The sequence below is a fragment of the Cygnus olor genome, chromosome 4 (assembly GCF_009769625.2).
Source record: "Cygnus olor isolate bCygOlo1 chromosome 4, bCygOlo1.pri.v2, whole genome shotgun sequence".
Lineage (NCBI taxonomy): Eukaryota > Metazoa > Chordata > Aves > Anseriformes > Anatidae > Cygnus > Cygnus olor.
In genome coordinates this window covers 68,241,596-68,253,737 of record NC_049172.1, presented here as the reverse complement: position 1 = coordinate 68,253,737, position 12,142 = coordinate 68,241,596, and the positions used below count along the sequence as shown (strand labels likewise).

The 12,142-nt window shown below is 41.2% G+C and overlaps 1 protein-coding gene and 1 long non-coding RNA gene across 7 annotated transcripts in view; one reads left to right on the top strand and one right to left on the bottom strand.

Moving 5' to 3' along the window:
* The window catches only part of SH3BP2 (SH3 domain binding protein 2), an 85,829-nt gene that overhangs the window by 56,547 nt on the left and 17,140 nt on the right, over positions 1–12,142 (top strand). For 3 of the 6 annotated variants that reach the window (XM_040554636.1, XM_040554637.1, XM_040554639.1), the window contains one exon: positions 7,470–7,549. Coding sequence is in view for 2 of the 6 variants with exons in the window: in XM_040554635.1 (XP_040410569.1) it covers positions 10,487–10,596 (110 nt within the window). In the remaining 4 variants the exon portion in view is untranslated. Of the gene's footprint in view, positions 1–4,780; positions 5,710–7,469; positions 7,550–9,960; positions 10,597–12,142 lie in introns of those variants that run through there. The other 3 variants (XM_040554635.1, XM_040554634.1, XM_040554638.1) reach the window with 2 other exon arrangements.
* Positions 8,564–10,225, bottom strand: LOC121069013. The gene is made up of 2 exons (XR_005819195.1): positions 10,120–10,225; positions 8,564–9,970 (listed from the first exon to the last, which is right to left on the bottom strand). It is a non-coding gene; the product is annotated as an uncharacterized LOC121069013 (long non-coding RNA).

Below are 12,142 nucleotides of genomic sequence, written 5' to 3'. Positions count from 1 at the left end.
GCCTGTAAGTCTAAAGGTCCTATGGACAGAGGAAAGGCTTATAATTTGCTAAACTGAGACTGAACCTATCTGTAAACTTTGCTAATCAAATTGAAGACCTTTGAGCTATGTTCAGGCAAAAGTGTCCTGTTCTGCACAGCTGCTGAGAACCTGCAACTGGTAAGTGCCTTTCTTGAATCAGTCAGGCTTAAACATTGGAGCTTTTCACCATACCTTTTCAGTCAGTTAACCAGTCTCTGTTACTGAGCCAGATAGGTGTGCTTCCAAAGTATGGCGCAGTTTTAACTGTGCGATTCTGTGAGTGGAGTGGGATTTCTGTATACAGCCTCTTGTACGTGTTCTGGGGGAAATACGCTTCCTGCTGTCGGAGCAGGCATCCCTCGTCAGAGCATGGGGCAGTCCAGTGTCGTCTCCGCTGTTTGCTGTCTGAGACAATATGTACCTGTGATTCCAAACCAGAGACTTGTGTTTAACAAAAATAGGTGAATATATGCTACAGTAACCAAAAAGGGTTTTCTGAGAAGCCAAAATACCACGTGCAGCAAGGGCAAAGAAGTCTTGCTGTAAGATTAGTACTTCTCTCCAAAGAGCAGGAGTGCCAATGGGATTATGTATGACGGAATTGTGGTCCTGGATTTAGGAGAACCTGTGCAAACAGAAGGCTGATGCATAGTCTGGCTCAGATTTATCCCAGTCCCAAATCTATCCCATCAATAAGCTTGTGTGGGTGCTCTTATTCAGGAGTAAATTACGCATGGCAGAGTGTTGGGGTTACGCTAGATAAATGCTCGGTGTGTGACCATGCAGTGGGGGAGGGAGGGAAATTTGGAAGGGGAAGAGGAATACTCTAAGTGTGCTTTTAAGGTTAAAGTAGGAGAACAGAAGGAGAGAGCGTAGCTATTCTCTAGCCACTTACAGAGGAAATCATTGTATTTATGAGTAGCTGTTACGAGTCTAACTCACAGTGAAATTCTTTTTTCCCTCTGAGCTCAAAGCCTCAGTGAGTCACTTTTAAAAACTTTTTTCCCCCCAGGAAAAAAAAAAAAAAAGCCCTTATTTCTCTGCCTGGGCAGATATCACAGCTGTGGTGAAGATGGCTGGAGTTCAGAAAGCTGCTGACCTAAGTGGCTGAAGGGGCAAATGGAAAGATTATCAGAGAACGTGTGGATTTGCAGTGTCACATACTTAGCTTCGAGGTACAGATAACCTCTGCAGTAACAGCGGCAGCAACGCTGATAAGATGGTGTGTTTCCAAACGCACGCGGTACTGAGTGGTATCAAAGCGATTAAGTCCTGCAGGTATCTGTTGGATTGATGCCCAACCATTCCTCCGTGGCGCCGTGGCATCCCCTGCCTTGTGTTTCTCCTCCTCCCAGCCTGGCAGAGCAACAGGGCCGCCAGGGCTGGAAGGAGCTGGGGTGACGTGGCAGTCCCACCGATGCTGTCTGTGCCCTTGCTCTGTGTGATTCAGCTCCCCAGCAATCTTGGGCTGCCAGGTGGTGCAAGGGATTAGTGAAAATGTTAATTCCTGAAGATGTCGTAACCTCTGGTCTAATGGGCTGCAACGATGTCGTGCTGCTGAGTAATGACCTAGCAGCAGGAAGCCTGCTGTTGAGCTGGGAGCTAGGTCTCTTCTTCCAGAGCTGAAGGCCTTCCTTCAAAGGGTATGGCACTTGATCGGTGTTTTCCTTCTATCGAGAGAAAGGCAAGCAGGAGGGATTTGCAACAGCGTCTTTGGGACGAAATGTGGCACGCAGAAGGCTTTTTGCTTGAAACTCTTCAGCTGGCGGTCCTGGTCAATTCCCATCCTTCCTGGAATGGCCTCTTCCATTTCAGCCAGGAAGGAGGAGATGAATGAATGGGTGGATCTGTGCCGCTTCCACCGCTCCGGTCAGCATTCTGAGTCACCAGACTGCCGTGTGTTACTTATGCTCTGTCATTTTTGCAGCCCTGAGGAGATGACACAAGGTGTGTGGTCTAGCACTCTGGTAGCAGCTTGCTTTAAGTGCTCTTTGGGTCTGTGTTAAGGTACGTGGAAGAAGCGCACCTGGCACATGGGTCGGGAGGTGTGAGGTGTCATTCTTGCCTCGTGGAAGCAAAAGCTGTTTCTGTCGCAGACAACCTGTGAGAAAGCCCTGCCTCCCACACAGTCTGTACCGTTTGCGGTAGTGATGTTGACCAGGCTTCCTTTCCTTTTTCTAATTTCTTCTTGTTGGGGTTTTAGCTTTTTGAGCATGTTAGAGGTGATGACCGAAAAAGAACTTGGCTTGATAATCAGGCAGGAAGTCCACATGAAAAGCAAATACAAACCTGATGTGTTCCTAAGAAGCAGATAAACTATGCCACTATTCACGACTTAGTGTGAATACCATAGTGTTTAAGGTCTGATGGCTTTATGTTGCAATATTTCAGCATCATCACCTAGCAAGAGGAGAGGGAAACTTGTACTGGAATGAGAAGGATAGAGGGTGGTGTTCTGTAGAACAGGCAAAATACCAAAAGGCATGGCGAGTCTTGGGGAACAGATTCCTTGTGATTTCTAACCAAATGGTTGCATCTCTAATGAAGTGGAATGGAAAATCGTAAAGAAAACTAAATAGCATTCCAAATGATCAAAAAATCCAAGCTTTAAGAGCTTTAAGCTCTAACTGTCGCAGTGCTTGTGCTCATTGCTTTTGTTTGTGCCATGCCAGTTGCTGGTTCTCAGGTAGACTACGCAGGAGAGGAAGGAAGTGAAGTGCAGTAATTTTGTTATGTTCCTCTTGCCCATTAAAAAAAAAAGTCTTTTTTTTTTTTTTACTAACAGTTATTATAGTTGTGTGTTTTGTCTGGTTTTAAAAAGTAGACAATTATTATTAAATCTTGTGAAGAATTTGTCATTTGAAATAGGTCCCCTGAAGATTAAGAATCTGTAAGTTACTGCTCTTACTACATTTCTTTTTTACTTATGGGGAAGAGGCTTTTGGAGGAGGAACAATTACATCTCTGATATCTTAATATTTATTCTTGCTTAGATGCCAATAAAAATGGATGTATTTGTTTATGTAGTTAGAAAAATTTGGCCCCATGTTCTAGCTGGACTAATCTAGCCACCATCTGTTCACGGTTCTTCCAAGAAAAACAGAATAGCCATAAATGCAAGGCTGTTGTTGTTAATCAAAGCTGCAGTATTATGCTGCTCTTTGTTAAAGGTGTTTCTTTTGAAAGAATAGATTTTATTCGTACCTATGGATATATATATGTAGTGTATGTATATAAACATGCACGTGTATAGGTGGAATATAACCTGTATAGCAGGAGGTGGAAAGAGTTTGCAGTTCTACAAGCTAAAACAAGCTATTTTCCAGGATGTGCTTTTGATAACTGTAATGGTGCTTTTGTTTCTCTGGTGTGATAAGACGCAGCGAATAATCCAACTGCTTTTTGCAATTTTCCTTTTCACGAAGGTGATTCTTGGGAGCAAAAATTGTACTTAGGCTATCAAAGATGCCTCTCCAATGGTTTATCACATAAACTATGTGCCTTTGTGACTATTAACACCTTTGCTAAGCTGTGATGCCAAATTTGGAAATATGTTATAAAATTTGGTAGACAAATTTTTCAAGTATGTAATGGGGGAATTTTAGTTGGAAGCGTTAGGACTGCTAGGTTTGGTCTCCCCCAGAGGTACAGGACGGTGCCCTTCGTTAACATAGCGGCTCACTGCCTAACATCAGATGACTGTTGTGTTCTGTAAGCTTGTCTGGTGCTTCCTGGAGGAAGGAGAGCCTTTCTGGAGAGTGTTTAATGCACTTCTAACACTTCCTAGCATGCCTCTAAACCTGAGAGTTCTTTTCAGGACTGTAGATCCAAACACGCAATACGTGTACACACTCTGGTAAGTGCAGTTTTTTAGAGGACTCTGTGTATCTGCCTGTATGGTTTCCACGCTATATAAAACGTCACAAATACCATCATATTTTAAACAGCATGCAGAAACAGCAGCTTCTTCCTTAAAGCTCAGCATCTGTAGAACTTCTGTTTTGTGGTGCCAGAAACACGCAGCTGAATCAGTGCATCTGTGGTCCGTACGGTCAGTCGTTTGGCTTGGGTCTGGGAGAGCTGCTGTGTTTACTGCACGCAGAGATGTCAGCTTTGATTTGTTAGTTTGAAACAAGACTAATCCACTGACCCCAATTCCTGAATTTCTTTTGTGCAAGTGAGATCCAGTTTCAGTCCTTCATTGTGTACAGAAAGAGGCTTGTATTTATAAGGTCTTAAGAATATCCAGGGTGTGTTTAACAGCAAGATACTCCGTAAATACTGTAAAAGCCTCTGCTGAAATGCTACATGCTCCATATGTAAGCCTAACCTTGCATTCTGTGGAGTACCAGAGCTTGGAAATGGAAGCACGCTGCACAGGCTCCTTGGAGATCACGGCCACTAGCTCTGGGCAGGGCACAAAACATGAGATTTTGGAGGTCGTAAGGAAGAGTGCACTTCTGCCACAGCCAGTTCAGCTCCATAAGGGGTCTGGCTGCGCTGCTGTGAAAGAGCTTTGCAAAGGAAACTTTTAGGAAGAACAGTGCACAAGGGTGAGGTGTCCTTTGTAGCTCGTCTTGCTAAGAAGCCTAGTAAGGTTGCTCGAGTTTATACTATACACCATTTTAAAATGAACTAATATACATATGTATTTATATATATATAGTTATAAGTTTATTTTATGCAACCTCCCTCTCCCCTAAAATCCCAGCTATGCATGATCTCATGGTTACAGTTGAATTCAACTTTTGTAGAAGGTAAGCGTGGACTTGCAGAGAATCTTCTTTCCAGTGCATTTAAAATAAAGGCAAGCAAGTATTCATATAAGTGATGAAACATACTATGACCTTAAATCCTGGTTACTGTAATCCATACTCCAACCTGTTTCAGTCCTTTGATTTAGTCTTTGGTGGTTGGAGGTGGGAGTGGCAAAATCCGTACGCCTTACTTTAAGAGAAGTTCATATCGTGATTTAAAAGGGACCAGTCACTGGAATCAAAGTAAAGAAACCTTGTTTCTGCAACACCTACTTGCCTGCATGAGGTCTGGGGCACAGTACTCATCTTCATGTGTTAATTAGCTTTTGGCAAATATATTCTTTCTGTCCTCTTGTCTGCTTAGGCTTCAAAGCTCTTGGAGGTGGGGACTGTCCATTAGCATTATAGCCTAGTCTGACTATAGCCTAGTCTCATTCTATAAATTACAGTTGCATGGTTAGTAGCTTATTTTGAGATTCTGGTGCACAGTCAGAGTTTCCAAGTGTAAGAAAAGCAATCTCTGAGATGCTTCAGTGCATTGTTAGAAACCAGCACCATCTACTGCGTTGTGCAGCAGTAAAATATGGAAAAGTCTTTGTGGTTACACTTTGTCTTTAAATTTTATCACATAGCCTCTTTACAAGCAAAACAAAAATAGCAAATGTTTGTCTCCTTTTGTTTTCCAAGGGTTTGACAGAAGCTGAGCTTCCTCTTTTGGTGCTGGTTGCAGCCGTTTGCCTGCAGAGGTGTATTCATTCAATACAGTGTTACCGACTGCCACCAGGAGAGGGACACAAAGCTTTTGTGGGTTTTGGATGACATAACTTTGGCTCCTTATTCAGTTAGAAACTTGTTACTGGGATCAGTGATAGAATTAATCTATTTACTCATTGCACCTTTTTGCTGATAAACATTCAGAAGGACTTTCTCAGTAAGTTTTGAACGGTTTTGTATTTTTAATGTCCTAGTCCAGGAATGTTTTACAATTGCTTATATGCAGTAATTTTTCTGTTGGCTTGCACATACACTTTTGTGACATATTCTCTTTAACTGGCAACTGTGGTCTTGGACATAAGTTTTGTTGGAGCCTTGCAGGAGGACAGCATACAATGAACTGGAGGATGCTGTCTGTCGCTGAAATGCTTTAGTGTTAGAAACGGGAGAAAATGGTGAACATAAGTGTAGGCATCAAATGCACTTTTTTGCAATTTTTCTTCCTTACACCTGTACTCTTGACATTCTTTAAACTGATTTAAATAAAATTCTAAGAAAAAAGATATTTCCTAACAGCAGACTTAAATTTAATAGTGGGACATCTGTAGGTTAAATGTACCTATCCGATACGCTTTGTAATCCGCAATGGATATTGGAATCTCCCTTGTAAATTTCTAACAGTCTTTATTTTAGTGTTCCATTTACTAAAGGATTGCTAGCTTAAATACTGAGAGGTGTTTTGGAACATAGGCAGAATTTATTTTGGAGTCCTACAGTGCTGGCTAAATCATTGGTCATAGAGTACATTAGTAATGGAATTGTATGCAGTTCGTTACAAAATAGCTAAGCGGTACTATGGTTTCAATGGTAATATCTGAAAGAGGAAATCTGCCAAGGAAATAAATAATTTGTGGAAACTCCCACTTTCAGGATATATATATTTGGGGAAACTCCCTTTGCAGCTGTCTGCAGCACAACTGCATGCAGGAATAGGACGTCGCCAGTCACATTTGTGCTTTTCAGTTATTTAGTTATAATTTTTAACTATACTCAGGTTTAAGTTGTGCTACAAATGCTGGTGAAAGATACCACTTATTCATAACTGTGACTGCACTTGCTTTACGCTCTTCTTTACAAGAACCTCAAGTATAGCCAGTTGTTAAAAGGAGCAAAGATCCCATCCATCCGGTTTCAATGGTAAATGCGAAAGGAAATCTTGTCTTGGTAATATGTCATTGAATTTATTATAAAAACAACAAAAGAAAAACAGACTGAAAAGCAGCAAACAGTTAAGAATTTGCCTTCCATTTGAAGTGTTGCATATATCAAGTGTTACTGCTGTAGGTACCACTGGGGTAGACTTGAGACCCAGGTAACTCTCCAGGTGGATGGATGTTGCTATCAAGTTTTGAGGGGCCTTTTGTTTCAGTGTAATTCTGTTAAACTTAACTTGAACAGTTATTCATAATGAAATCACTAACAAAGAAAATTATGCTAGGGTAGCTCTGCTAAATTAAAATCAGTACAGCTTATCCTTGTTTACGTCAGTGAGAATTTTTGAGTGCCAGCTGGTTTAAGAGAATCTGGTCAGCGACAGTGTTCTTGTATTGAGAGCTTACAGACCGTTCTTCTCTTCCAGCTGCGGATTTTCAGTTGATTTTACAAGCTGTGCAAATACTGCCAACACTTTGTAGCTGTATATGCCTATATATATATATGTATATATATATATACACGAAATATGAACAGTCTACAGTAAGACAGACATCCTACATAAATACATCTTACACTAAGACATGCTACACGTATATATATAATATACTGTTAAAGCCTCTTAAGCTGTTCCTCAGTAAGCAGAATGAGGGAATGGTAGAAGTTTAAAGAACTGTAACTTGTTTGGCATTGAAAGAGGGTTTTTGGAAGTTCTGGCCTCATTTCTCCCCTTTGTTAATGATTTTTATTATTATTATTCTGCAGGTCATCTGGCAGGATTAATTCTGATGCGTGCTTATTCACATTTTCATAGGACTGCCTTACCTAGCAGGTGAAGGATTCAGGTGAGTAACTTACCCTTGCTCTTTTACAATTTGTGGTTGCAGAGTGTACTCTTGACAGATATATTCTGGTTCAATATACTGGATGGTTTTTTCCACTATGATCAAGAAACTTGGAACTAAACTGGCTTGGTAAAATTAATAAATAAAAGTTACAATAATCTACTCCTGATCCAAGCTTATTAGTCAGTAGAATTTTACCAGAATATAGTCTGCTTTTATGTCTTGCTATACTATAGGCTTTTATGGAAATATAAAATGTAGAACTCTTGTGTTACTCTGTGTGGAACCTGACCACTGAGCTGACTACTTGCTGTGGCTGAAGGAAAGTGGTTTTTATATGTTTTTTTTTTGTTGTTGTTAATTTTTCTGCCTTGCCTCTTGCTGGGCTTTTCTCAGACCGCTTTTATTTGCAGTCCCTTCTTTCCGTTTCCTGTAAATTGGTCAGTAAGAGGAAGCTCTCTTGCTGCAGAGAGAGCTCAACCTCTCAGCTAGCCTAGTGCATTTAGACTGTCAAGGGCAGCGTGGCGCTAGATATGTCTGGTAGTGCTCCTGCTTGCCATAAACCCGGGGGAGGTGGGATCATTTCTGACTGGGAGCAAGAGCTGTTCCTAACACTGGCAGAGATGACTGACTGTCTTGCTCAAGCAGCGGTCCTGCTGGAATGAAAACCGAATGTCTGTTGGTTTCTGATGTTTTGGTTCTTCCTGAGTGCAATCTCACAATGTTAAAGAAATGACGTAACTCCTTTTGGTTGAAACCCTCCCTGGGCTAATCTGGGGCAAGGCCTCTTCTCACCACTGATTTTGTGGGGACAAATGAATGACATTTAATCCTTTTTTACTTCCTTGGCAGACATGTTAATCAAATCTGTTAAGATCTCACGGTTATTTAGACTCTGTATTTGCGATTTTGAAACGCAGTCCTTTTGATTAATGTTTGGTCTAGAACATTAAGCTGAAATTTCATTCTGCCATATAAATAGTCATCTGTGAAACACATAAATGCTTTTCAGTGTTTCTTTGTTGGTTTGTTGTTGGTGGTTTTTTTTTGTGTTCCTCACTGGAACACCAGCTTGTGTGCGTGCAAGTGTGAAACAGGTTCTGTTCTAACTCCATATTCATTCTTGACACTGTTGGAAATCACCAGAAAAATCAAAAGGGGATCTTGGAAGTTGACATGAAAAACCCTGTATTTCTGAGCCTTTCTGTGAAGAAAGGGAGAGGACATCAGAAAGATTAGAATGGGAAAGCAGTATTTCAAGAACATGTTGGATATATGAAATGTAGTTAAAAACGAGACTGCAGAGGCCAAAGAGCATGGTATTATAGCTGCAAACTTTGGAGGGGAAAAACCAAGGGTTAAGGTGTTTCAGGCCAGAAAAGGGAAGGAGGCACTGGTGTTCGGAAGTGATGGTCTGCAGTGTTACAATACTCAGTGCTGCCATTTTGACGATAACTTTTTAATGAGGTAGAGATAAAAGTTGCAAAACGGTCGTGCAAGCTTAGAAGAGTATGCTTAGACAGCAGAGAACAATCAGAACACAGCAGAGAACTGGGAGAGGAAGGATTGCTTTAAACTATTTGTTAATTCTTAGTATCACCTATTTCAACTTCTAGGGGGTGGAAGAATGAATTTAATTCACAAACCACTAAAACACAGTATTCTTTGCAGCTTTTATCTGTGAAAGATGTGTTAATTAAACCACTGAGTCAGCTGAGTATTGATTCTTACTAAAAAGCATCGTGATACTGTCTTGATACAGTGCTCCTTTCAGCTGACAGCAGGTGTGTGATACTTCCACAGCACTTGCCCTTCCTACGTTGCGTGGTTATGGAAGGAGTGCATGTGGGTTCCCTAAGGTGAAGGCTGAGATTTGCTTTTATATCCAATGTAGCCAGGGCCAGTATCCAAAATGTTATTTTCTTCTGTACTTTGGCTATTGAGTAGTTTACAAAAAGAAAAGACATTATATAGAAATTTCTTCTTTCCATTCTGGAGTACAGAGTCATGGCCATTTCCCCCAAAATACATGAAATGAGCTTTACTCAGTGTATCAGCGTATGTAAGTTTTGTTGATCACTCTGAAATACACTAGTTCTTTTTGTCTTATCTGAACTTTTTAGCCCAGGGTGTTGGCTAACTCCAGACAAAGCCAGTGAAACATATGAATTCTTTTAAGAGCTCCAAATGAAAATAATACTGTTCCCAGTGTAAAACATCGGCATTTATTATTCATCATCAGCTGTTGGTACTTGTCCTGTAGAATTGTTGCTCTTTTGTAAGCCCCTTGGATAAGAATTTTATTGCCTCTTGTGGTTTGTGTGGTGTCAGATGTACAGACAAGACTTGCTGCAAAGCATGTATAAGCTGCGCAATCTTTCTAAATAGCCATTGGGTTGGAGAGGGAATGACGAGCTTCAGCTATAGGGGGGAAAACCGAGGTGAAATACTTATCATAATTTTGTGGTGCGGTGCCAATACCTGAAGCACGAGCTCTTCAGAAGCACGGGCAGTGTTTCTGAACCATGCCTCTGCTGCTGTGAGAGCACGCTGTGAGACAAAAAGCCCACCTTCTTTTCCTCCCATGGGAAAGCAGTTGATCGAAGGGTGGCCAGGAAGCGAGCGAGCACTGGAAAATCCCCTCCGCTGTTTGGCTTGCCGTCTCACGGAGCCTTGATGCGTGCACGGTTTGATTTGCAGCCTCTCTGGGAAATTGGGAAATGTGACAGAGCCAGTGCTGCCCACTGACAGTGGGGGGAAACAGGAAGTAACAAAGGAAACAAGTCATTGCCTCGGCGTCCCTTCTGGCCACACTGCAGCGCAGATGCACAAGCAGCTGGGGCACGGTTTCTTTTCCTTTCGCGTGTACAGCAGCTCTCGCAGCCCCTTTCAACGTTTCACACGCAAAGAGCAGAGAAGTGCAGAGATGTGCCCGTCATGCCTGAGAGGGGTCATAAGCTGCTAATGGCGTTGTCATCGCAAAGGAAACAATCATTTGGGGACAGTGTCAGCAGAAAAGCTATGTGTCGATCAGGCATGGTCACAAGGTTAGTGCATGTTTCTGGCTTGTGTTTCTGTCTTCTTTCCTCTTTTAGGCAGAGAGCAGACTAAAACTAAGAGAAGAAAACTGTATTTAGGAAAAATAGTTTTAACTTGTGCATCTTAGGCAGAAAATTCAAGGGTAAAGAACTAGAAGTGGGGGGGGGTAAGGAGAGCATTGGTTGGAAATGCTCACCTGAAGAGAAAAGCAAGTTGAAGCAAGTTTAACTGAGTAAACGTATTCATAACATGCATCTCAGTCAGGCTTAGTTCTCAGTTTCCTTTGTCCTGTAAGATTTATTTCTTCTCGGAGTATTTGTGCTGTGTTGTTAATCCTTCTGAGAGACTATTGTGAAAGGGGCTGTTAGAAGTATTAAGAAACACAATGTGTAACCCCCAAAAAGTGGGAAAAGTGTGAAAGAAGATTTCAGAAATACTGGACAATATTTAACAAATGGAAAAGAGACCTGAGATTTTTGCAGAAAACAGTTTTACAAACATGGTAAATGCGTAGATGGTTGAATTGGAGAATTATTTTCTGTTCAGAATTGCTGAGAACAAATTGGAGAAGCTTTTATTTTAGTTTTGCTGTATGTGCAGTGTTGCTTCATTTTTGGCTAAGCCTTTTGTGGAGACTGAAATTCCAGTCTTCCTCTGCATTGTGTGAGGAATGCGTTTGTTACTGTAAGTTACGTTCAGAAGGAAATCGGCATCCTGCTTTGCTAGGTTTTACTTTCAAAATAGAATTTGAAGATTAAATTCCATTATATCTCATAACATCCAATGTTTTCTCAGACATAATTTGCATAGAGATTCTTGTGACAACTTCATATCAGATTTAATTTCTTCTAATGCAGCTTCAGAGGCATTTTTTTTGTTTTCAGCATGAGCAAACTGGGCTCTAGTACAGACCATAAATATTACTGTAACAAGTGAGAACTTTTAATACAACTTCTGGCAGCTGTAGCTTTAGCGATGAGGGTAATGTGTTTTTATGCCTATATACTGCAAGACATGGGGATGAACACATTGACCATATTTTCTGCTGAAGGTCAGTAAGGACTGAGAGCTCATGGCTCTTCCAGGATGCGATCTTTAGTTGAATCAGCCTGTGTTTGCTTTAATTGGGCTGAACACCAATAGCTCTTAAGGCCAAAAGGGGTAAGTGTTCTTCCATAATGTGCTCCAGATTTTTTTATGCAGCAGAATTGTACTTGTACTCGTGGAGGGACTGTTAGCCTGTGCAGTTATGCCCTAGACTCAAATTTAGCTGTTCTATGTGCATTGACTGAGGGGATGGGTTAAAATTACTTCCCCGGTGTGTACATTTGCATACTACACAACAACATGAGGCTGTTCTCCATTCAGAGTTTGAGTTTGATAAGTGTTGTTATGGTTTAGGAGACATTTCTGCATCAGACTGGTGTTACCAGGTGTATGCAATGAAGTGTGAACGTTTCTTCACTCTGTTGTGACTTTGAAGGTGCTTTTATCTAAAACAAAAAGCAGTTCATCCGTATAGTGTTTGAGAAAGGTATGCTCATATGAGGTAGA